General features: G+C 40.5%; 1 protein-coding gene across 1 annotated transcript; it reads left to right on the forward strand.

Moving 5' to 3' along the window:
• The first annotated feature begins 726 nt into the window (after window positions 1-726).
• LOC139442900 (uncharacterized) lies at window positions 727-26,580 on the forward strand. Its single transcript, XM_071223808.1, has 11 exons — window positions 727-898; window positions 13,736-14,039; window positions 17,817-18,024; window positions 19,120-19,238; window positions 19,937-20,139; window positions 20,779-20,950; window positions 21,440-21,608; window positions 22,254-22,351; window positions 23,768-23,995; window positions 24,774-24,939; window positions 25,332-26,580. Exons 2-11 carry the CDS (start codon window positions 13,749-13,751, stop codon window positions 25,445-25,447), a joined length of 1,770 nt encoding a protein of 589 aa, XP_071079909.1. The 5' UTR covers window positions 727-898; window positions 13,736-13,748; the 3' UTR covers window positions 25,448-26,580.
• Window positions 26,581-27,632: the final 1,052 nt, after the last annotated feature.

Genomic DNA, 27,632 nt, shown 5'->3' on the forward strand with positions numbered 1-27,632 from the left:
ATCGAGTCTGGACCAGACAATCCAGCGATTGACATCATGAACATGGATCCAGGCAATTGGGATCGATGACATGCTTCAACCAAGTCAGCGAGCCTGACCACCCGATCACGTTAGTCGACTCTTACCACAAGCATAATCTATATTTTGAAACTAATCTCACACTATGTGCACCCATGCACAGTAGATGAGGGCCGATCGGGTAGCCTAGTGGTTGAAGCGTTCGCTCGTCACGCCGAAGACCCGGGTTCGATTCCCGACATGGGTACAATGAGTGGAGCCCATTTTTGTGTCCCCCGCCATGATATTGCTGGAATGTTGCTTAAAACCGGCGTAAAACCATACTCACTCACTCACAATAGATGATATTAACTGTCTTCTCTCTAGTGTATCCATGCGTGTATTTAAGTGTCAGTTTACACCAGTGGAGGAAAGGTAGATATGCAACACTGACCGGCAGGTATAACTCTTATTACCACAATTCTTCTCACAATTTCCCACCTTGTTCTCAGCCATCAATGGGAAGCTATATATACAGATAACCTAAATATAGTGAACCTATTCACAGCGCCCTTGGCCTGTTTACAAGCTCTGACTGGAAACCGCTCATGTGGAACCCTTAAAGATTCTGCCTTAATTATAACATGCATTGAACCCTGTAGTTCGACCGTGACGAAGTTATCCACGTCCACCGCCTCCAGCTGTTATAGGGGGTTGTCAGTTCGCTGCAGGCTCCCAACACTTGGGGTACGAGGTACGAGGCACAACGTACACTGGTCAAAGTCCACTTTCTATAACCCTGCACCCAGGCAGACAAGCAGACGTAACCAACCACCCGCGGGAGGAGACTTAACTCGCCCTCAACTCTCTTCACAACTGATTACATTTCCAAAACCTAAACGTAAGTATGTAATATGTATGTAATATTCAGCTTAATGTTCATGGCAGTGGCTTCCCGTAAACACTGGTGCCAACACAATAGGATTAGCAAAGTTGCAACTTTGCATGATCCTACACGAACCCAAGCAGCTCGCAGTATCTGTAAGGGATTCTCGCTGTTTAGGCCAAAAATGTTATTTACATTCGCTGTTCGTTGAGTATAGCCACGGACCTAAATAACCCTGTGGTAACATTCTTAATTAGGCCGTGGTGGGGACTTTTGTTAATGCAATATATACTATGGAATATGTTCACGTGGGCGTTGTTTGGATATGATTTCGCTGTTGACACTCTTTGGAAGACATGTATACATTACACAGTACAAAAGTCTCCGGACAGAAGGTTCAAGAATTGATTCTTGTTAACTAGCAGTATGCTGTAACGCCTGGATGGACTTTATACGCCTTCCAGTCTTTTCCCCTTCACAATTCAGCTGCTGCTCACATCCTTGGGCTATTCCTAAACATAAACACAGCCCAGCATCGACAACTTTCCGCATACCTAGACTTACATCTAGTCTCTGAAATGAACATGTCGTACAGAAAAAAACAGTTAATTAAATAAAAATATAATAAAAGGGAGCCCAGTGACTCTCTTCATTTTCAGATATTGGTACTGCAGTAATCTTGACTTGCCAAACATTAGAGACTTGCTTGGGCTATATTTGATATATATTGGTATCAGGGTTTGTAAGACAGACTATCGCATACCCTAACACCCCCTCCCTGCCCCCTGTTCACCACGGCCGAGTTTCGGTTGAAATGTGCAGCCAGATGTCTTCTAAATGCCATTCAAAGACTTGGGCAGCCAGATGTTTGTCGTCGTGCTGCTCTGCTCTCGCGAGAACACAAGCATAACTTTGTTATTTTACCCGCCCATGACACACGGCGTGTACATTGGTTTTGTATACATTCAACCGTAACCCCTCAGCGTAATCTCTCCGCGATTTTGTAGAGTATTGTATGTAGATGTACTGTATAAATCTGACGCGCTTAATCGATCGAGGCATTGAAACTCCTGTGTAGTATAGAAATATTTCCATGATTAAACTAACGGTCTAAATTTATTGCAATTGTACATCGTACCATTAGAACTAAATCTGAAACGTAACCGCCATTACCATCATCGTTTTTATTGCTTTATAATCATCATAAATATATTTATAGTAGTGATTAGAGCATTAGATTTATAAGTGATACGGCGACAAATACTGTTGTGTTCAGGGGATTATAATTGTTGCAGGAATTTAAACGCATTTTGTTAGAAATATTTCTGTACAACGGCAATAAAATTTCGATTACAGCACAGCTGTATGAGCTGATCAAATTCCAACTTACCAGCATATAATATAACAGACCATAAAATAGATCTATGTTGATATCAACTCAAGTAATTTGCGTAGCGTATCATTTATTTGGTGATATGGGATATTGGTGGGGGAACAGCACAGGTGCGACCCCCCCCTCCCCCTATTCAAAATAAAGGCGGTGAGAGGGATTATAGGTAAACGTTTTCCAGCACTATAACTCACAACTGTAATATATGTTTTCAATAAAAACAAGGCATCTGCCAAACGCATATAGCAAATATTAACACTTTCTTAGTAGAGTACAGATTCTAGTACTTTTTTTGGGGGGGAGAGACCCTTCTGGGATGATTCGAACCCACACTGTCAGAGTGGGGCGCCTAATCGCCAGTACTGGGATGATTCGAACCCACACTGTCAGAGTGGGGCGCCTAATCGCCAGTACACAAAGTCAGCGATCTGGTCCACTCGGCCACCGAAGCTTCTAAACGCAGATTTTCGAGGATTTGGGGCATAGCTGTTAACTTCTCATCACAAAATTCACATCCCCTTTCCCCCAAAAAGATTGCACGCTCCTGTATAAACTTAGCATATAGGTCAGTGATCTATAGTAGCATGATGTCACAACAGAGCATACAGTGCAATTCCTTAACAATAACGTTCTAATGTCAAACATACACCTCAATCGTTACCAAACTTCAGTCGGTAAGCGCCTCAGTGTTTGTACGGCTCGATGACAACACACACCAGGTCGTGAGATTATCGCACACAGCTAACCATTATCACCCTCTAGCTAAATACTTTAAGTCTTAATCAGAATGTGGCATAACTTTGTTTAGTAACGATCAAAAGACGACTTAGCCTACGACAAGGGAGGGCGATCAGCTGAGCTAGGCAACGCCTCCATGTTGATCGGCCTGACAGGCAATTAACGTCTACTCCAGGTGGATGTGTTTCTGCCGACAAACACCGCTAATGGATGCTGAAGAATGCGTAATATATTACGTAATTTGTATGGGCGATAATTGGCCGATGGGTAAGAATTGAATTGAATTGGGTAAGTATGTTGGTTAATTACATATTCAGTTAAAACAAGGTTCCAAAGGGCGAAATCACAAAAAATGGTGTACATTAATGATTTAGTTAATTCCCTGTCAGATATAATTCGACTTTTGCTGACTATACATCTACCGGCGTTGCTGTATCGTGAGTAGAAGTTATACACAAATGCCTTAGCAGTGATTCAACAACACTAGAAGACGCGCTTCAGATGAGGCTAGTAAAGTTCAATCCTAGCAAAATGATATATGATGTTTAGTCTACGTAACTTAGCCCATGTACCTGATTTAATTTTCTACAATCAGTACTTAGATACACAGAAACATGTTGGCGTAGTATTGTCCGATGGTGTTAAGAGTCATGTACATGGTGTGAAAAAATCAACATCTAAAAACTTGAGATGTACTTCTGATAAAGGCCCTGTTGAACATATACCAAATATACGCCCTATTTTGGAATATGTATTTGGGATGGTTGTGAAGAATAAACTGGTAGACTGGAAATGGTAGAAATAGAAGCAGCAAGGATCGCTACAGGTCTTCCAATATTTACTTCTAAAGTTAGTTTATGTCATAGTATGTTTCATAATAGACGCAGACAGAAATAGCTTTGTACATTCTACAATGTTTTTAACATAATGTTCCTGATTAATCTCTTCAACAAATGAAACGTTCACTAATTATAACCTACGAATCAAATTCGATTCCAGATTTAAAACTATTACCAGTTGTCAAAATCGTTAATTTATGATATCAAAACAAAACAAAACAACCCTCCTACCATAATATTAAATGACCGGTCCCATATAGCGCCAGGGTTTTTAGTCTACGTTAATGAAAGCGAGAGTTGTACGACAGTAGTACAGCCTTAGATAGCTGTGTGCAACGGGACCCAGTGAATACTAGTTTGTAAGTTTATTTGCACACGCATATGTCTAACGGATATTTGCTTGAATGTTGACACGAGTAAGCCGCGCGTACGGGCCATCTGAAAGACGCTTGTATATGTCAACATCATTTCCAAGGCCAATAAATATTTTCATATAACATTCTTTTTTACGGTTTATCATTAGACCGTGTGAAGGTCTCGTACCTTAAATGATCGATATAATTTAATTGATATTTGATTAACCATTGATATAAGTTAACCTTTTAACTCACCTGAACCTGAGGTACATGCGACTGATTTCATGGGGTATTGTCAGTCGTGAACTTTAGACGCTTAGACAAGTTAAGTCAAGTGTATTTTGAGGCACGGGTGGCCCAGTCGTCTAAGGCGCCACGAATCGCTATGAAGAGGTGCGCCTTTCAGACACGTCAGAAACCTACAATCGTGGGTTCGAATCCCAGTTCGCACCGTTTCTAGGTCTGTCAGCCCCCTCCTCTTTATTTATTAATCATTAACCATCTGTTTTGTGCATATTTTGATTTATTTTGACAGTTTTGTGACCTTTATCGTCTCAAATTCAAATCTAGATACATCCAATCACCGTTGTGTCGATAACTTCTTGTTATCCGAGATTCGACACAATCGCAAAATGAACTTGGGATACATTTACCGGTTTGCATGAAGAATGGATAACACGAAACATATTCGACAAACAAACAACGACAAAATGATGTAAATCTCGACTTATCAGAGTACAAGTTTGGGACTGGTAAACAACTTCGAGACAACCATAACTTCGACACATCCGATTTGACAATCAGATGTCAAATAATGATGAATAAAGAAGGAATATGCAGGGTCAAACTTTAAATCGAGACAACCGTAAGTTCTACACAACAGTGTTGGACTGTATATAGCGTTGGAAACATGAATACAGTTCAGGTGATCGACGCAGTCTACTCACTGTTTATGTGTTACGCGAGTTCATGAACGTAGATGAACACAAACATACAAACAATTTACGTTTGTTGTTTTGATAATTAGGAAGAGCAATGGGACTGGCTGTGCAATATGTGCTCCGACCGAGTTGTGTCAATTTCCACATTGCAGCCTGAGGTCTTTATGTAACCTGTTCTCTCAAGTCTGGGTGTCATCCGACATTGTCCCAGTGACCTGCTTTTTGGATAGCAATCACAAAACTTGGCCGAATTACGTTAAGCATTTCTATTGGCTGATAACCAACATAGCCTCGAGACATTCTCCTTGATAACACCGATAATTAATCAGTGCAGACCCGCCTATAGGTATATCTGTGGCATGTTATAGTGGTAAAACAAAGTATACTCGAAGTCAGTGTTAACGCACCGTGATACAAGATATCATGACTTTATTATCTTTGTTTGAACTGATTGCTTCCAGTCCTAAAAGTATTCGACCTAGTTTAGGGCTCTACCTATAATAAACTACGACCAAGTCTACAGCTATACCTATAGTAAACTACAACCAAGTCTACAGCTATACCTATAGTAAACTACGACCAAGTCTACAGCTATACCTATAGTAAACTACAACCAAGTCTACAGCTATACCTATAGTAAACTACGACCAAGTCTACAGCTATACCTATAGTAAACTACGACCAAGTCCACAACTATACCTATAGTAAACTACGACCAAGTCTACAGCTATACCTATAGTAAACTACAACCAAGTCTACAGCTATACCTATAGTAAACTACGACCAAGTCTACAGCTATACCTATAGTAAACTACGACCAAGTCTACAGCTATACCTATAGTAAACTACAACCAAGTCTACAGCTATACCTATAGTAAACTACGACCAAGTCCACAACTATACCTATAGTAAACTACGACCAAGTCTACAGCTATACCTATAGTAAACTACGACCAAGTTACAACTATACCTATAGTAAACTACGACCAAGTTACAACTATACCTATAGTAAACTACGACCAAGTCTACAGCTATACCTATAGTAAACTACGACCAAGTCTACAGCTATACCTATAGTAAACTACGACCAAGTCTACAGCTATACCTATAGTAAACTACGACCAAGTCTACAGCTATACCTATAGTAAACTACGACCAAGTCTACAGCTATACCTATAGTAAACTACGACCAAGTCTACAGCTATACCTATAGTAAACTACGATCAAGTCTACAACTATACCTATAGTAAACTACGACCAAGTCTACAACTATACCTATAGTAAACTACGACCAAGTCCACAACTATACCTATAGTAAACTACGACCAAGTCTACAGCTATACCTATAGTAAACTACGACCAAGTCTACAGCTATACCTATAGTAAACTACGACCAAGTCTACAGCTATACCTATAGTAAACTACGACCAAGTCTACAGCTATACCTATAGTAAACTACGACCAAGTCTACAGCTATACCTATAGTAAACTACGACCATATCTACAGCTATACCTATAGTAAACTACGACCAAGTCTACAGCTATACCTATAGTAAACTACGACCAAGTCTACAGCTATACCTATAGTAAACTACGATCATATCTACAGCTATACCTATAGTAAACTACGACCAAGTCTACAGCTATACCTATAGTAAACTACGACCATATCTACAGCTATACCTATAGTAAACTACGACCAAGTCTACAGCTATACCTATAGTAAACTATAAAGACAATTACGTGATAAGAACACTTGCTTATACCTGACATCGAAATGAATTCTCTTTTGGAATAACCCATAGTATTCTGCATAACACCTGTCATGCCGTTTTAAAACATGTCTCTTGGCCAATGTAATATCGGTTCTTGAAGCTTTTCGTACCATCTCACTTATTTCTGGGATAGCGTCCTTATTGCCAATGTTGCCTTTTAAATAATGATGCGTTGCACAATGACATATGACATATGACATTAATGTATTATTTCCTTTGTTTGGCATATGAAGTGAATGTCATCGTTTGAACAGTTTATATTATGCTAAAAGTCAACAAGTGGAGCTTAATCCGAAATGGATGCTCTACCATTCTCTTTGTGAGTGCCATACTTGGACATACTTGCTTAGATTGAAACTTCTTTTCTTCTCTTTTGCTTGTTCGGCGTATCATAAATCTGTTGCATCCATATACACAGAGAGTGAAAAAAAGAGCGAAGGTTTTGACCATGTCCCCTTTTTTCTTTAAAAAATAAAAAAATAATTATTTTTTTTACGTCATTTAATTTAACATGGGGCACCTGCTATCTTGGACAGGAACCTCTATTTATAACAGGGATCCACATATCCGGAGAGTGAATCTGTGTGTGAATGGTTTTTTCATGTCTCCAATTTCTTTACAAAAAGAAATAAATCTTTTCATACATCATTTATTATTACATGGGGCTCCTGCTACCCTGGGCCGGAACCTATGTTTGTTAGAGGGATGTCTGAAATAAAAAGATAATTGTAAAAAAGACTTGCACTGACAGCGTAACTTGTGTGATCTGGTAGTTAGACAAACAACCGCCGAGAGTTCATGTACTTTCACCGCGTATAGTCCAACCTGAGAGATATGGCCCAGACACGTACACATGGACCGATCGCTAAGTAGGACTCAGGTACGCGTTTATAGTTGTATGGCCCTTAAAGTGTCATTCCCATAACCTCCCCAAAATAACTGCACCTTTCAGTGACTTTTTTTCTATCTTTTTCGGCCGTGGTGCTGCAAGTGTGAATATTCACCATGTGCTGTGATTAACGATGCGTTATGTGATATCCAAACAGTCATTTGACACCTATTTTAAAATGTATCCACCTTGTCGTTGAAGGGGAATGAAAACATATAAAACTAAATTTGTGAGCTACACTGAAAGAAAAACCTAATCGACTTGAAGAGAACTAGTAAAACAATCGCGCAACCTAGTCAACTATCCCTGACGATCCACTGACTTGGGAAGATCGTAAAAAGTAAGGATAAGAATTTATGGATGAACACCTTCTTTATTACAATTAAGAGCGACGTTTCGGTGTAGGTTTTAACACCGTTATCAAGCAAGTGGTGTTAGAACCTACACCGAAACTTCGCTCTTAATTGTAATAAAGAAGTTGTTCATCCATAAATTCTTATCCTTACTTAGTACTCCAACTTCGAAATGTCTATCAAAGAAGAACGTAAAAGTTGGAAACACGTGATACACCTGTGACGTCATCCAATTGTTCTGTACAGTACTTGAGCTCAATCAAGTTGAAAGCCGGGAGCGAGTTTGAATATATACTGACGGAAAAGAGTAACTGTGCTTCATATATAGTGTTGTATATGTTATGTTATTTCTAAAAATTATAAAATAACAACATAATATTTTGTCATTTGTCAGATAAATGTTTTATCATAACTAATTCTTTGACAAAACCCATACCTGGTAATAGAAGACAGAGTGACACGCCCCAAAAGAGTACTGAGTAGTGAACTCCACCTTTCTCAAAGCAGAACAGTGGTTGGGGCACGGGTAGCCCAGTCGTCTAAGGCGCGCGATTCGATGTGCAGAGTTGCGTCCCTTGGGCACGCCAGAAACCTTTGATTGTGGGTTCGAATCACGGTTCGTCCCGATTATGTTTCTAGGTTTGTCAGACCGTGCTCGTGGGTTTCACGGAAGTGGTAAACATCTGAGGCCTGCATCACTTCATCTTCCTGAGGCAAGAATGTTAATTGACTATAAACGTCCAGTTTCCACCCTTGTCGAACTAGGCTGGTATTATGGAGTTACATTTTGACTGGACTAACGAGTCTATGCATAGTCCAATCAAAATCGCGCACCGAAATCGAAATCCGGTTCGTAAACTGTCGTGCAGATTTCGATCGATTGCAGGATTTGCAAAGCATGTGCATCGCCAACTCGTTGTCAGCAGATATTTTCCAAATCTTTTCATGTTTTTAATCAAGGTGATCACGTGATTTGATGCATTTCGGGATGGCAGACCCCTTTTATCACAATATAGATCTTGATTATCGATCAGATCGTCCTGACTGGGCGCCACCAATTTGTGTGAAGCAAACGCAAGTGATACGAGAGGTGGAATCTGATTGGTCCATAAGAGAGGCTTAGAAGGGACATAACTGGTAATAGCCACTGGTGGCGCTACGATCGAGCCCAGTAATTCCAGCCTAGTTCGGCAAGGGTGGAAACTGGACTTTTAAAGTCATTTAACTCTCTTGCCTCGGGAAGATGGCATCACTTTGGGCTTTCCTCCCACATTAAGCTGACACGCCGCGATATAACTCGAATACTGTTAAAAGCACCAGTGAACCCAACTCACTCACTCATTCACTGATCAGTGGTGATCCTAAATTGGAATGGAATGGGCGACCATTAAGCCTGTCCAAGGTGCAGTGTTGCGTGATACTTTATGACGATGTCGATCCAAGTCACATGGGACATTTCCGTTTCTACCCAGCTACGGACAAGTCAATTTGACTAGTGGGTTTGTTAATTTGACTGATTTATACTGTAAAAATGTGGAAGATAAACACGTATCGACAGAACTTTGTTTTCATGCGTGGTACAGTCACACACCTCCTACACGTGTCTACACATTCATGCATGGTACAGCCATACCTTCACAACACGTGCCTACAATACACAGCTGAGAATATGTCATTGTTGAGATACCCAAATCAATATCTGACCATAACGGGACAAGGACTCTCGATAGACAGCCGATGGGAGCGAAGTTCACACATCTCCAACCCACCTGGTGACTTGTCTCGTATCTGTATCTATCAGTCCCACCGACGACGTCGCAGCAGCAGGCGTGATAGCGCCCCCGTGTACGTACCGGTAAGAACCTTTAACGCTACTCCACAGATCTTGTGGATAAAACGCAACGCACAGGGGATTTGTTGTTGGTTGTTGTGTTGATGTTATTAGCTAAACCACTGTTGTGAAGAGTTACAGCCGGACATCTCAATAGGTGCTGAGTACCGTTGTTATAACATACTGCAGGATTGTGTTTATTGTTTGTATGTCTTTGGTTTGGGATGCGTAAACCTGTGTTTACTTTAATTCATGTTATCCCTTTGTTTGCGTGCCGTCATAAAGCTTCCGCCATTAAGATTTGTGCCATCCCGCCATTCTTCGCATGCACGCACATACCTCCCCCCGATCGATGAACCTTCTTGGGGAGTGTTCTCGCTGCCAGACTCTCGCTGGTGATTTTTATGTCAGGTACAGAGTGGCGCTACCTTGTGACAGGTTTAGTTGAGTATTTGGACACACGGTCCATGGTAATAGCTGCCATGCAGTTTAGGCTAGACTAACATCTAGTCTCTGAAATGAACATATTTCACAGATATAAACAGTTGTAAAATTTTAGTTATGAAATATAATAAAAAAAGAACCCAGAGAGTCTTTTCATTTCCAGATACTGCAGTAATCTAAACTTGCCAAATATTGCAAGGGCGGTATTGGATATATCTTGTGCAGGCCCAAAAGTAGGCTTACGAAAACAAATGTATTAATTCCTGAAGACATGAAACGTTTCATATGGATAACACGTTATTGCTGATCTCGACAGAACGTCTTGTCCCGTAAGCGTAAGATGATTAAGAAAGAAGTAGCCTTGAAACGTCGTGACAGACAATGTTGTTCTTCGCTACTGCCTCAATGTTAACTTAAATAAATTGCGAGTAATTTCATGGCATTTGTTTGGCTTACAAAGCCTTTTCTGCGTTTAGTTTTTCATAAACGGAAAAAAACCCAGTGATGTCCATGACCCTGTGCGGACTAATATTTCCTGATTGGCTGTTACAGGGTGGGCGGAATTTGGGTCGCTTTATCGTGCTGAAGGACGTCACTGATTTCGTTTGGTTGTCTACTAGCTTTTGTGTCAATGATTTAACAAACAGGCAGTAAATAAATAAATAAGAAAAAAAAAATGTACATTGAAACTTCAGTGGTTTTTTTGTGTTTTTAAAAAAAAAATGAGGTTAACTAGCTGTGCACACTAGCGTAAATTTGCGTCTCTACATTGGTTTTTACTTATATGCATCCATAAAACGCAATGCACATTATAAGTAAATATTTATGTAACTTTATTTAACATAACTTCCAAATTTTCCCAATTACAATGGGTTACTATCAAAGTTATCTTAACGCTACGATCATCGTAAGTCTGTTACAACCAAGGAGTTACGACATACGCAGAACCAAGATCGCTTTGTGAAACCGGACCGAACACGTCACTAGACCCTTTCTATGACGTCATACTATTGTTTCGATAGACACTTCGAAAATGCTTATTACCAAAGGGAACATGCAAAGGGAATATGTGAAATATGTAAGAATTACAACGAAGAGGGCTACACGGCATTCTGTCTTCAGTATGGCCTCGATGTGCTTGTAAAGCCAAGCGTGGTTCTGACGGTAACACTAAATAATTCATTTTTAACCACCGCATATATTATCATGAAGAATTTCATACCAATGTGTTACGTAAAAAGAAACCGCCTCCGTGGTCTAGTGGTGGAGCGTCCACCCGGAGAGCTGAAGGTCCGGGTTTCGATCCCCGGCCGCATCCTATCCAACGTTAAAAGATGGCACTTGTTGTTACCCTGCCTGGCGCTCGGCATAAGGGGCTAACTAAAATAAGGACTGGTCTGCTCGGAGTCAGTATATACTGTGTCTGAGTGGGGTATTCATGTTAAACCTCGGCATGGTAAACTCTATTTCACCTCACCTACTGAATAAGATACTTGAAATTGTAAAGTAAACCTGACGATATAAGTTACATGAATTTTAATGTCATTATTGTATATTCTCATCCCTGATATATTATATTTTTGTTTTTATTGTAGGATATATTATAATGGTAGTAATGTAATGGAATTGTTTGTCGTTCTGGTATTCTGGACGCTCTCTCCTGGTGTAAACTATTTATTTTTCTGAATGTATTTAAGTAAATACAATGTGTTATCATAGAAATATATGAAAAAAACCCGTTGTCGTTTAAACTATGCACCCAAAAATTCCGATCATTTGTAGAAATTATTTGCAGTATAATGTACCTTTAGTAATCATTAACCAAGCTTCAAATCAAATAACATAAAGATTTGGGTTGTCAAAAGTATATCTGGGGTGAAAGTCATCATTGGACTCTGGACAGAGGAAGACATCGTATGTTTCTCACTCCTACTGACCCCGTTAGGCGACATAGATGACTAATTTGACCTTAACCTTATTCTAAGACGAATTGTTACATCGCTGTGGCACTACATCTGTCATCCGTTTCATTCACGTGTACGTTTTGTATAAATAATGAAGCTACACGCAACAAAGACTCGAGGGGTCTTGTTGCCATAAACCGCATTTCCTCTTAAAGTCACGCTAAATATAGTGTTTCCGTCATACACCCGCCGACTAGCAGAGACATGGTCCATGTTCCAAAAACGATCTTAGCACGAAGACAATCTCAACCCCCATACTTCAACATATACTGAGGTCGCTTTGTTGAACATAGGTCCTGTGTTTTTAAGATACCTTGGTTATATTCTACCAAATGTTTTACCTGACGCCTATTTTGATAACCAGCGTCCATTTGGGGAAATACGTTATGTTTTGTGTTAGGGCGAATTCATCAACCTTTTAAAATGTTTTGTACGTGTACCTCGTCATGCGCTGCAGGCTGAGACGTTTCATAAATGAGGGGTCTTGGCAAAAAAGTAATTCTATTTTTCATCTGCTTCACTGCTCCCTGTAAATAATTGAGCACTGGCAAGACAGACCTGTGGTTGATCGCACGACCAACGACTAACGTCTTAGAGGAATGATGGCACTCATCAATTAGGTCACACACACTGTAAATAAGAGCCCGCTGTTACGATAGGAATGCGTTTGTTTGTTTGTTGTTTAACGCCGCACGCAGAAATATGCAGCTTTATGACGGCGGTCTGTAAATATTCGAGTCTCGACCAGACAATCCAGTGATTGACATCATGAGCATCGATCCACACAATTTGGATACGATGACTTGCATCAACCAAATCAGCGAACCCGACCATCTGATCCCGTTAGTCGCCTTTTCCGCCAAAGTGGGTTGCTGAATAACTATTCTAACCCGGATCATCATGGGTGCGATAGGAAGGTGATACCTGGGACTTTAAACCATGCATGTTCATCGGGTAAAATATGATGTTGAGGAAGATTTTCGGTTGTGATGATCAGCTGTTTGGGGCTCCCTAACTTATCGGGCTGAATTAGGGCAGTATGCATCGGAATAGTGATTTTACTATGAAAAACGAAATATGAAATATCCAGATATTGGGCTACACTGGAGATTTGCTAAACCAGCTTGTTTTTAACCCCAAAAAATAACAAAAATAACTTCATTTCACTTTTGACATGATCCCTATCAAAATCTTGGAGCATGTGTTTCAAAGATGACGTATCTTGGCGTTTCGTGGAACGTATTATAACCTTGTCGCATTATTTGCCCAAAGGCAAAGTTAAACTAAATGTTTTCAAGATGTGCATGAAAGTGACATTATTTTTAATTTCAGATAAATTACTACAATGAGGTCGTGTACCGCTCGTACGATCTCCCGCTGTCTGAGGGATGGATCTCGCCTCCCCCTCCCGACCGCCGCCCGGGTCCTTCCGTCACCTCAAGGGTCCGTCTGCCCGTCTTGTAGCAGGGTGACCCAAGCTTCAGGGCGGGTAACTCTGGGAGCGAGGCCGTTCAGCTCACTTATCTCCCCTGACAACATCGTCCGAAGCCCCTTCCCTGATGAGGACATACCCAATGTGAACTTCGCTCAGTATGTGCTAGAGATGATGCAGCCATATGCCAAACTCACAGCAACGGTGAGTAGTTATCACATTACTATTTATAAAAAAAATCCTTTTTTTATTGTTTGTTGTTTAAAGCCAGTCGGTAATATTCCAGCTATGTCTCGGCGGTCTATTAATATTCGACCCCGCTCGAGACAAACCAGTGGTTGATATTATGAACACCTTCTCATGCCGTCGGAGAACAATGATGCGTCATCAACCTTTGAGCCCCCTATCATGGTGACTACCCATTTATTCGACAAATTATTGGGACTGAGGGGTTCTTTGTATGTTGTTTATGTTAATCTGCATACGTATCTCTCAACTATATAACCATGTCCTACCCATACCCAGTTGTTAATATCATGGTAAAGGTATACTAACACCTGTAACTATACCTCGCTTTGAAAGAATATAGAATTTGAAATCCATAGGTAAACTTTGTCTTCCAAATTTTGATTTTTGTAAGATTAAAAGTTGCCTTCTTAGTAAAGATGGATTTCATGAACATACTTTGGGAAAATGTGAAAACAATATATCCAATGGTTTCTGAGATCTTTTCTATTTTTGAAATGCATTTTATGTTAGAATTTCTACTCAAGCCATTCCTGTGCATTTATCAAATTGAATGACATTTGAATTTTTGTTTTTAATTAAATCGGAAGATATTTATTGATAAAAATAGTAAAAGACATGACGACCTTTTTTGAAATCCCATCTTCTCGAGGCAAGGGAGTTAACTGAAAGTCCAGTTTCCACCCTTACCGAACTAGGCTTGAAAATTCCTGAGTTATATTTTGGCTGGACTAACGAGTCTATGCACTGAGTCCAATCCAAATCGCGTAATGAACTAGACATCCGGTTCGTAAACAACATGGATTTCAAAGCGCAGATTTCGACTGACAGCAGGATTTGATAACCACGTGTACCGTCAACTGGGCGTCGACAGATACTTTTCAAATCGTTTCATGTGTCTTATCAAGGTGCTCAAGAGATTTGATGCAATTCGGGAGGTAAGGCCCGTTTTATTATGGCGCCGTGCTTTTTTGTTTGTTTTGAGAACGTTACAAGGGGACGAGAATAGTTGGACAGATGTAATCAAACTTTGAAAAGAGACATTTCTTTGTTCTCACACTTGCACAGTATTATGTGTACATGCGAAATACACAAAAAATTAAGAAAATACATCTTAAAAGATTCCTAACTGTAAATTATTACACTAAAGACGTTTGTGTCAGTCGGGCACATTGGCCAAAGGGAGCCAAAGTCTATGATATGAGTATTTGTTACAGAGATGAAAACATTTTTTCTAAATGAAACCATATCTTTGTCTCATGCATGTATAATGGTATGTGTACATACGAAATGCATAAATCATGAAAATGGTTATAACATTTTTTAATGTACGTTATTACACTAAACACGTTTCTGTTAATCGGGCTCAATGAGTAGAGGGTTGGTTGGTTGGTTTGTTGTTTAACGCCGGACTCAGCAATATTCCAGCTATATGACGGCGGTCTGTAAATAATCGAGTCTGGACCAGACAATTCAGTGATTGATATCATGAGCATCGATCCACGCAATTGAGATCGATGACATGCATCAACCAAGTCAGCGAGCCTGACCACGCGATCCCGTTAGTCGCCTTTTACGACAAGCATAGTCGCCTTTTACGGCAAGCATGGGTTGCTGAAGACCTCTTGTACCCTTCACGGGTCGAGCAAAGGGAGTCAAGCTCTGTCATGGGTCAGGCGGGCAACATTGACCCAGTTTCCGTTTGGCGAGGTGTGGACACTTTTGTACAGCGTGAATAATTGCCGTGTCAGACTACTGGAGTAAACATGCAGTACCCTAAGCATTAGGAAGGGAACACTCACTGAGAAATGAATAAAGGTTATAAAAATAACACACATACGTTTTGGGTTTCAATTTTAACAATATCTGCATTTGTCTCCTCTGATCTAGTTCTATTAGATTATATTACAACAAAGCAACTATTACTTTGAACATGTTTGTGATTAAATATTATTAATAACTTTACCAATGTAGATATACAAAACATGTTTTATGCCACTCTGCCCATCGTGTCACTATTATAATTGTTCGTTCAATTCTAGACAATGCAACAATGTTGCTAACATGTGATGTGGCAACAAAATAATTTGTATGCCATTCCATTCAGTTAACATTTTTAACATTTTAGACATTTATCATAAATACCACTATGATTGTGTTAATTCCTCTTGTTCCTCGAAAAAACAGTAACACAATGTATATTACACAGTATATTTTGTATATTACATATGTATTTTAACTCAAATGTGTTATTTTCTCATTCCTGACCTGAAGGTACCACATGCAAATTACAATTTATTTCACCTTCATAGTTACACACGTGCGCTTTATGAAAGTATAAGTACTTGCATCGTTGGGCAGGAATGCTACAAAATGTCGACGTGTTGATCCTCTTGATCAAAGTTATCCTGTTACGATATCTATTTTGATTATCGATCAAATCGTCTTGACTGGGCGGCGCCATTTTGTTTGAAGCAAATGCAAATGATATGAGAGGTGGATTCACGATTGGTCAATTGGAGGGACATAGACATAAATGTATCATTATGTAATTAGTGTCTCGTAGGCCAACTGGCCGGGTGCTGTTTTTTTAATGAAATGTTTATATGTTCATATATTTAGTACTGCAGCATGTGACACTTTAATAAAATAATTTTCTTCTTCTTCTTCTTCATAACTCGTAATAGCCCCTGGTGGCGCGACGATGAAGCTAAGGCATTCCAGCCTACTTCACCTTCCCGGGGCAAGGGATTAACTGACTGTGAAATTCCAGTTTCAAACCCTTGCCTAACTAGGCTGGTATTTCTGGGCTCGATCGTAGCCTCAAACAAAATGGCGGCGGCCAATCAAGACGATCTTATCGATAATCAAAATCTATGTTGTAATAAAACCGGTCTAATTTCGCGAAATCATGTGAGATTTGGAAAATATCTGTTGGCGCCGAGTTGGCGGTACACCTGTTTTGCAGCTCGGATGTCGATTTACGAACCGGATGTCTATTTCGTCACGCGATTTTGATTGCGGTGAGTGAGTGAGTTAAAATTTAACGTCGCATCGGTATTATTTCAGCCATATAACGACGAGACCAAGTTAACATTTTCACAAGTTAGTTATATATGCAGAGCTATATTTAAAACAATTTATGGAACAACATATTTGAGCATACTATATTTAAAAACAAGATTTTGATTGGACTCTTTAGTCCAGCCAAAGTATAACTCCATAATTCCAGCCCAGATAGGCAAGGATGGAAATTGACTTTTGTAGTCAGTTAACTCCCTTGCCTCGGACAGATATGAAATCAAAGATGGTCGCAAAAATGGCCGACGAAAAAAATGGGACCAATGGGTTTCTTGAACCTTTGAATTAATAAAAAAACAATCAAACTTGAGCGCAAAAACAGCAAAAGTTCAACATGCCCTATCACTATACTCTCGGGGAGTGGAAGAAAAAGACGTTAAAAGGTGGTACTTGTTGTTACCGTGCCTGTTCGGTATTAATGGAATAAAACAAGAGTGGTCGGCTAGGAGTCCGTATACTGCGTGTTTGAGTGGGGTATCCATGTTAAACTGCGGCAGAAGTCCGCACTGGTACCAGCAGCCACATGCACGCACGTTCATGCACGTCACTATGTGAGTGACATATTCTTAAAGGCTATGTTAAACCCCATTTCACCTCACCTATTATCATTACCATTATCACCCAAATTCTCATATTTCTCTGCTGTTCATACAGGTCGATGTACCGACAGGCCGCAGTTACACATACTCGGAGCTACAAGAGGCAGCCATCAAGGTGGCTAGCGCCATCACTCGGCTCGGCTATACTAAGGGCGACGTCATTGCCATCTTCAGCGCCAACGTTCCGGAATACTGTATACTTATCCTGGCAGCTGCATGGTGTGGCATTGTCGTGACTCCGGCAAACCCCTCGTATACTGCAGGTGCGTCACGTGATCATCGTCCGAGAGCCAAGTGTTGAACTTTCTCCGTCCACCTGGCTATTTCCTGCCTTGAATCATTCTGCCTTATAAAATGATTAAACTGTTGAGCGATGGAGACGGTTCTCTGTTAAAGCTGTTTTTTTAATTTAACATATTTATTAAAATGTTAGATTTGATTGGGAAAAAGCACTTCTTGTTTACTGGACCAGAAATACATCATACATAATCATAATCATCATCACAAACATAAAATCGAAAATCAAATATAGCATAAGATAAGGAGCTTAATGTCTGAATAAAATCGATGACATCATCAATTTAATGAAATCTTTGACTTGCAATAATATATTTTGAACTGCTCTATATAAAAGAACTTCATTACACTTTCCGAAAGGTATACATTGCAATATGTGAGTATGATTCCACGCCGCTTTTAGCATTATTCCAGCAATATCACGGCCAGGGACACCAGAAATGGGCTTCGCACATTGTACTCATGTGGGGAATCGAACCCGGGCCTTCGGCGCGACGAACGAACGCTTTAACCACTGGGCTACCCCACCGCATTGTATCAATTTAATCTATTGAACTGGAAAGTGTTTGATGTGTAATTTATGTGTAATCTGGCAAGCATGTCGAACCTGGACCAGACAAACCATTACTTGATCAGTGATGGAGGTACGATCCACACCTTCGCGGGATGAGCCACAGCTTCAGGTCTTCCCTGTTGGTCATTTGTCACACTATACTATTCATACCGAGAAGCCTTATTGACCACCCGATACCCATTTAAGCTTGCTACACACACAAGGTAGTATTCTGTCACGAGCTACAGCACTGGCATGTCTACTCTTTGCAGGTGACCACACCGTACCAATGAGTATAAACACTTTAAAAACGTATTGTGGATTTTGAGTCTTGATAAGCAATGTTGCACGCCTCCAGGCCTCACGACCACCTACCCATTTCTTTTTTTTTGTCAGTTCGCTAAAAAATATATCCCAAATCCCACTTTGCGTTTTCAGTGTGTCCCAACCAGAATTTTCAACAATTTAATTTACATATGACTCATTTATATTGTTGTCTCTGCTGCAGGCGAGTTAGCCCGCCAGTTGGAGATGTCGAAGGCTCGGGCTGTCTTCACCATCGCCCCTCTCCTCCCAACAGTCAAAGAAGCGCTGTCATCATCACCCATCCTACAGAAAACAGTCAAAGTATGTACATGTCGTGGATGATCTAAATGTCACGGGTAAGGCCCCAACGCATGACACCAATACCTTAACACCATCAAGGTACGGATTGTATCGATACAAAGGTGGTACTAGCTTTAGCGTATATTTTTCAAAATGGCTACTGAAAAATATTACACAGCAAGCGTGCTGTTTTTTCCCCATTTCTCTTAATAGAGACATGCCTGTTATAACACGTACCTGGTGTAAATATACTTCTTATACTCAGGAAGCTTAAGTAAGTTCAAATGTTTCTTCGTTGAACCACGTCTTACAGATGGACCTTCCCCCTTGAAACTAGAGCTGTTTGTGTATTTGACCAAGAGCCACGTGTTGGCCTGGTGCTGAAATACATAGCTTTTTATACTATCTCGTATCAGGAAAAATATTCTTTTCAAGACCCGTGGCACGTGGCACACGAGTCACAAATCAAGCTAAGGGAAGTAACGTTGGTCGCGGAGAGTAGGTGGATGGATCCCGATGTTCGGCAGCTTGACTCCTGAGAGTTTCTACTGCTTCGACCCTGCCCCACACAGAAGCACATTTTCCATGCGCTGTCTGTTTAGGGAAGTGACTTTGTTCGAACTATGCGTCTGTTCACCCAGCAGTGATCATCAAGACCCTCGTTATTCAATTAAGTGTCTCATACCCTAACTCTGATTCCTCATCCCTTTGTTTATCAGGACCTGTTTGCTTTGGGTGAAGTTGAAGGTTGTCGACCCGTGTCGGAACTCATGAAGGACGACGGGGCAGCGTTGCCTCAAAACGTCAACGTCAACCCCAAGGACGACGTGCTCTTACTCCCCTTTTCAAGTGGCACCACTGGCCTTCCTAAAGGCGTCATGTTGACGCACCACAACTGTGTAGCCAACCTCAAGCAGATCAGGTGTGTACGGATGTGCGTGTGCGTGCGTGTATGCAATGTGTATACACGTATAGGTGTCGTTTTTTACATAACTTTAACAAAATATACGATAGTTCCGGCAGTTTCGATTTAGCTGGCATAGAGTATTAACTGAACCTATGTATGGAAACATAAACAATGTAACATAAATGCAATCGGAATGAATCCAATTTTGTCTTTGTTTGTGACTATACATGAAGTAAATAAATAAGTCGGCAGCTTAATGGCAGTATTGATACCGATAATTTGTTCGTTCGTTCATTCATATAGGCGTTGAACACATGATCAACCTTCCTGTAATATCGTTATGAACTGATTATTTCTACAGTTACAATGTATGCCAGATACTAGTTCACCATTGGCTAAACTGCCAACAAAGGTTGCTTTATCCCTTCATATCACAGTGGGTTTTCACATACGAATGTACGAATGTTGGGGAATCCAACCCCGCCGTCTCTGTGGTCGACAAAAAAACAGGATCAGATACAATATCTATTACGGTATGGGGGGTGGGGGGCCTTTCCTTGTCGAGTTATTACTTCTTCATAGAGCATTATTATCGGCATACGATTTGGAGGAACGTATATTAAATTGGTATAAATCTATTATACTTTCTTGCAGAAAACCACTGACGGTAGACCAAGGCAACGACAACTTCATAGGCGTGCTGCCATTTTATCACATATACGGCATGATACCCGTCCAGTTTGGCGCGCTGCAAGATGGTGCCACTCTCTACACAATGCCTCGTTTTGACCCTGAAATGTTCCTGACGACACTACAAAAACACAAGGTACAACAACAATGAATTAAGTTCTTACGCAGCGGAATAGCCTTAACCCTTTCGTCTAAAAGACCCCGTGCATGTGAACAGATAGGTCCAAAGTACTCCTTTCATGATACCCCAGACAGCATGGATTATAGTACCTGTTCCAACATATAGCGTTAAAAACAACATTAACATTTTCCAAGAGAAATATATAGCTTCATATTCCACTAGAGGATGAGATATTAGTATCTAAAGTAAGAGAACAAATGTTCAAACTAAATAAACCCTGGCATCTCATATCGAGGTCCACAGGTTGAAACGTTCCTGAAGCTTGAACAACATAATCCGCGCTTGAACATCATAATCCGTTCAATTTCCTTACGACCTAAGTTAAAGGACCCCTCTCCGAAACGTGTATTATGTGTACCCTATCATGCACCCTTTTTATTAAAGGAGGACTTTGCTCGGGCAAACCATTCAAGGTATAAAACTGACATGTCCATTATTCCACAGATTAGTATTCTTCACGTGGTGCCTCCCATAGTTCTCTTCCTTGCCAAACATCCGGTTGTCTCAAAGTTTGACCTTTCCAACCTGAAGTATGTCATTTGTGGAGCCGCTCCGCTTGGAGAAGGTTTGACAAGCGAGTTCCAGAACAGGTTGAAGGCCCCTGTGTATCAAGGTGAGTTGTCTTCCGGTAATGGCATCGCCGACACGAGACAGTTGCCCAGTTTGACACGGTGTTCTGGCGTGCGCGAGATTTGGGCACAGGTGCGTGATGCAGTCACTCTTTAGCAAAGTTATCTTTGAATAAATTCCAAATATACGTGCTTATGTTGCTGTTCAATTTCCTTGGTAGTTCGTTGCATCTTATCAACGCATCTCAATCGATTTATCACATTTGAAAAGAAGAACCTGATCAATAGTTGCAGTAACCTTGTATGAAACTACTTGCCTGTGACTTACATCATAAGTCTCCCGTGTTTCGTTTTCGGGGTAGGCCAAACTTGACACGATGACGAGACATTTCAACTCCCCTTAACTGAATGAAATAATATGAGGGGAACCTAGAATTAAAAATATTGGTCACCTTTGCCTTAAACGTGCTAACTGCACATGTTTGCGTCAAACTTTCACCCCCCCCCCCGTGTCTTTTACATGTTAACTGTATATGTTTGCTCGTGGGTACAATGTGTGAAGCCCATTTCCGGTGTACCCCGCCATGATATTACTTGAATATTGCTAAAAGCGGCATAAAACAATACTCACTCACGCACTCAAACGTGTCGGCCACTTTTGTCATTAACGAGTTAACTGTATATTTCAGGGTACGGCTTGACGGAGGCATCCCCTGTGATCAACGTTGATACTGCACCAGGTCAACCCGGGTCTATTGGCCACGTGGTCCCCAACACCACTGTGAAGGTAAGACATTGCCCTGCATTCACCTGTATGTGAATCGATTCGGAGTGGTCCGGAAATGAGATAGAGCAGCAGTACAACTCAAACATGCCTTTTTTTCTGGTGGAATGAGCGAGTTTGATTTAAGGCGGCTTTGAAGAGTCTCAGTTAAATCACGGCGTGTGGGTTAAGTGGGAGAAAAGACCAAAGTGATGCACGTCTTGGACGTTTTCACTTTGATGAAGGGTATGGTGATGACAAACCAAGAATCAAAATCAGGGCGAATATTTGATTCGAACCAACGGTCATAGGATTCTGGCGCGCATAAGGGAAGTAACTCTGCACTCCGGATGGTGTTGTCTTATATGTATGGATAATCAGTGCCTCTGCTGTTTTGCAATACATGTTATAAATGATTATTTCGTTAAAACAGATACATTGAAGGCGTTTGGTATTTCTGTGAAGTATCAGAGAGCCACTGGTACAGATATAACAATAATTACGTTTTTACCATTTACCGAATTTCCATCTTGTCCATGGCCGAGGCTGCATATCAACAGTCTGTTGACGTCCTTGCAAGACCCACTTCATCTAAGGCCGTTCATTGTAAACTCACTCTGACAATGGCTTATATTAATTCTATACTAAGATTTTTTTTATGTATACCTTCCATTTACGTAAATTGTTTATGAGCTACAGCATTATATATCCTTGACCCCCGAGCTCTATGTTTCATTGAACATTCAAATGTGCCAAGTATTGTTATGATAGTCAAACTAAATATTTGCCCGTTGAAAGCTTTCCGCCCGATGAGCTAATTGTACAACACATTCGCCGTTTAGATCCCTGACACAGTAACATTATTCAATTCATTTTGTATCACCCACATGTAACATTGTGTATGTCACATTTCATAAAGGAATGTTGATAATTGTTTAGTTACAAATGAAATGTTTAAGAGATTTCGAATGATTCTTTAAAAATCTAATCAAGTACTTAGATTTTAGAGAATTGTTAAATCGTGAATTATTTGATAGGTATTACTTAGTTGATGGATGACAACGTGGAGACAATTTATGGATAAGGATCGTACCGAAACGTCCCCTTTACAGTAAATAAAGAAGTTGTTATCTAAACTGTCTCTACTTTGTTATGTTAAATAATGTCTTTATCATCCACGAATATTTGAAAAAGAAATAATCAAAATCTCATTAAATTAAGATCTTTTACTCTGTCCAAATTATTTCGAAATATTGAAAAAAAAATCACAAATTACCGTAAATCCTTGAATACACGTCTGCCTTGAATAAACGACTGGATATTCAATGACCTGATGAAATAAACTGGGCGTTCATTCAAGGATTTACGGTAGCCGTACTGACTGGCTAGTTCACGGGAGCATTGCAAGGTGACTTTAACTTGTCTTTCCTCTGCTCAAAGATCCAGTGTCCGGAAACAGGCAAAACTCTGGGCAAAGGCGAGCTAGGCGAATACTGTGCGAAAGGCCCGCAGATGATGAAGGGCTACCTGAACGACCCTGACTCCACCGCGGCCATGTTGGACAAGGACGGGTGGCTGCACACGGGGGATCTCGGGTACTTGCAGGAGGATGGTCGGGTGGTTATCGAGGACAGACTCAAGGAACTTATAAAATACAAGGGCTTCCAGGTGAGGTAGCATTCATCGTCACCACTCGCCCTTTTCCGTAACAATGACATATACAGCGACATGCAAGTCGCTATCGGTTTGTCCCGAAATGACACGAGCAGTCACGAAAGGGGATCAGACTTTTGTGTGCACTCGGCTGTTTGTACTAGTCCGGACTGATGCCGATTTATAGTGCTAGAACACTGAGATACCATGCCGCAGTTTAACATGAATACCCCACTCAGACACAGTATACTGACTCCGAGCCGACCAGTCCTTGTTTTAGCCCCTTAATGCCGAGCGCCAGACTGGGTAACAACAAGAACCATCTTTTAACGTCTTTTGGTAGGACGCGGCCGGGGATCGAACCCCGGACCTTCCGCTCTATGGGCGGACGCTCTACCACTAGACCTAGGAGGCGGTCTTACGATATGAGACCTCGTACAGGAGTGGAGGTATTTTGCATTATTTCACAGTAAACCGCATATTGTCTTATTTCCTCACATATAGTACGTACTAAATGACGGCCTTTACTCCATGGTTAATAGACATGTTGTATACAATTTGATATCGAACTAAATTAAAGCGTCACATGATGGAGGTCAGGCTCGCCGACTTGGTTAATTTCATGTCATCGTTTCCCAATTGTGTGGATCGATGCTAATGATGTCAATCACTGGTTTGTCTGGTCCACACTCGATTATTGACAGACCAACGTCATATGGCTTGACTGGTAGAGTGTTGCGTTAAACAATAAACATAAAAACAGAACAAAAACTTATTTGGAATACTTCTGCAGGTGCCCCCAGCGGAACTAGAAGCGTTTCTACTGACCCACCCAGGCGTGCAGGATGTGGGGGTGATTGGTGTGCCAAAGGAGGGGGTAGGGGAGCTCCCCCGCGCATACGTCGTCAAGAAGCCAGACTCTTCTGTTAGCAAGGAGGAAATTGCCAAATTTGTTGAAGGTAAGCAATAATTTATTATTTTGAAGGTAATACCGCAATTATAATACTGTTACTTGAACTTCCACCAACATACAAATACTAACTAAACGCCCATCGCAAATGCTTTTCTTACCACAATTAAGAGCACCAACTTTCGGCAGTGTTGACATAAAAAACGTTAGACATCCTTAAAACAGATCCCCCATCTGATGTTTTCTTAGCACAGTTGCGCATTCCCGTAAGAAGTAATGAATAATTATCATATTCGTTCAAAAAACACTTTTTAAAAAAAAGATTGATTACTCACTTATAAACAATATTTAATGAAAGAACACATATTTTTATAAACATAATATAAAATAGAGAGCGATGAAACCCATCAAAGATAATGTAAACTGTTTATCTTCCCTCAGACAATATGGCGTCGTACAAGAGCTTACGAGGAGGCGTGGAGTTCATCGAGGAGATTCCGAAATCCCCCAGCGGGAAAATTCTCAGGCGCGTGTTGAAGGATAATCTCTCGAGGTAGACTGACGGACAGATCTCAACATAACATTTCCTGAACGTTGTTGTACCTTTAGTTGACATACCAACGGCACCAACGTCAAACGTTGGATGGAGTCTTGCACTGAAACGAGAGACCTTTTGAAGAGGATTTTAATATCATCGTCGGCGATGACAATGTTTGTATGCAACCACCACGTTAAGATGTGGTTGTTAGCACGGGCGTTGGTGTGTTAGTATATTTTAGTGTTGGAGATACTTGGTGTCTTGGTACAAGTGTTCGTTTCAACTCTTTCAGTCTGCTTGTTCAGCCTAGCTGATATACACAATGACGTATAACATTCATATATGTTATATATTATAGCACCTTTTTATCTGTGTCGGTACTTGGTACTGTTTTAGTATAGAAACACTTTGGACTCAAGAATAAACAAGTCCTTACTCAACGGAAAATGGTCTTGCCAGTATTATCAAGTCAGTAGGCCGACATTTCGATCATTCGTGACCAACTCGGGCAGGTTACGGAAAAGGGCGAGTGGTGACGAATGAATTTCGATGCCACTGTACGCTGCTACGCAGTGGAAGCTTATATTTTACAGGCGCTTCATATATTCAGTTTGATACTTCTAAAATACAGGTGTTTTCAATGTGTTCCTTCATAATAACATGGTGTATTCTGGTAGTAATCTAGATCTACGATCAAGATAACATATCTCAGGGGTCTATTATAAGGCATATTTTAGTGGTTGTATGTATTGTGTGCGGCGAGAAGCGAAAACACATTAGACAACGCTCTTAATGCCACACTGCTGGACAAGAGAACGTTACACCTCTGTTTGATGGTGACTAAAGATGAAACAAACAAGAAATGGTTATTCGATTGTGACGTGTCTGAAACGGGTATCATTGTTGTGTTTTTGGACCTTAAGTTTGCAGTGGATCAGCGACTGTTTTCAATTTTTTTAACGTTGTAATGTTTTGGTCAAATCCAATTTAATGTGTATACTTTCTTTAACCTGGTAGTTTAAATGTGATATCATTTTTAATTCCATTCTTATAGTTAATAACGGCGTTCTAAAATTTAACCTGACAGTTTTATCATGTTTCTTGTATTGTTACATGTTGTATTATGATATATAGAGATGTCAGTATAACGTTAAGAGGCAAACTACAATGAAGTTGATTTTAAGTAATAAACTTTACATCGTTTCCAAACGTCTGTTGTCTCGTGTGGTGCCAATCTCATTAAAATCTGACCTTAATGATGGCACAGATATGAGGGCATCCCATTACAGGTCACACCTGAACGTCCTCTCAGGAAGTCTGACCGACCATTGAGATATCTAACAGGAAATCGACAATAGCCAATCAGAAAGAAGCTTTCTCGAGTTTACGGCACTTGAGTCAAACTGGCGACTTCCATTCCAGACTACGCTTTCAAAAATATTTGGACAAAGTTCTCGATTCAAAATTTGAAAACTTAATAAAATAAAATTCTTGAATGTCTATTTCGCCGAAACTGTATTGCAATACTTCCCGGGGGCTATGGAACGTCTCTTCCATTTCAAATGTTTATCTCATTGAAGCAAGAGATTGACGATGATTTTGAAGGAATCAGTCGAACAGCCCGTAATTGTCGTTCAGAATGCCTCATGTTAACCTTTTCAAGGTTGCATGATTAGACCTCCGTGATATTGCTGGAATATTCCTAAAAGCGGCAATAAACCATACTCATTCACTGCATGATTAGAAAACACATTCTGACTTTCACTTCGCGATCTCGAAAGCAACTTATTGATTGGACGGATGAAAGGTCGTTCTGACGTGACCTCAGCCTGGTTCCCAGGGTAAAAAGCTTCAGCCATTGTACCGATGGAGAGAGAGAGAGAGAGAGAGAGAGAGAGGTATGGCCTACGAGAAACTAGGTATAAAATCATAGACACATATACAGGCACACTTACGAACATGCGTACATGCATATCCTCATCGACACTGAACATAAACATTACAAGTCTAATATTATTCACAAGCAAAAATTCTACTATTCGCAAGCATGATGGCATGCATGTAGAAAAGCGCACACAGAATTAAATGATTGTCAAGCGCCTTTGGAACATTTGATCAATTAATTGACAAAGAGACCCTGGTGTAGGTAGTGTCAAGATGGCTTGAACCCTCTATTACATCGTTGTAACCCAAGTATGGCTAGT

Source organism: Haliotis cracherodii, unplaced genomic scaffold (assembly GCF_022045235.1).
Source record: "Haliotis cracherodii isolate W230 unplaced genomic scaffold, xgHalCrac1.p SCAF_5, whole genome shotgun sequence".
NCBI lineage: Eukaryota > Metazoa > Mollusca > Gastropoda > Lepetellida > Haliotidae > Haliotis > Haliotis cracherodii.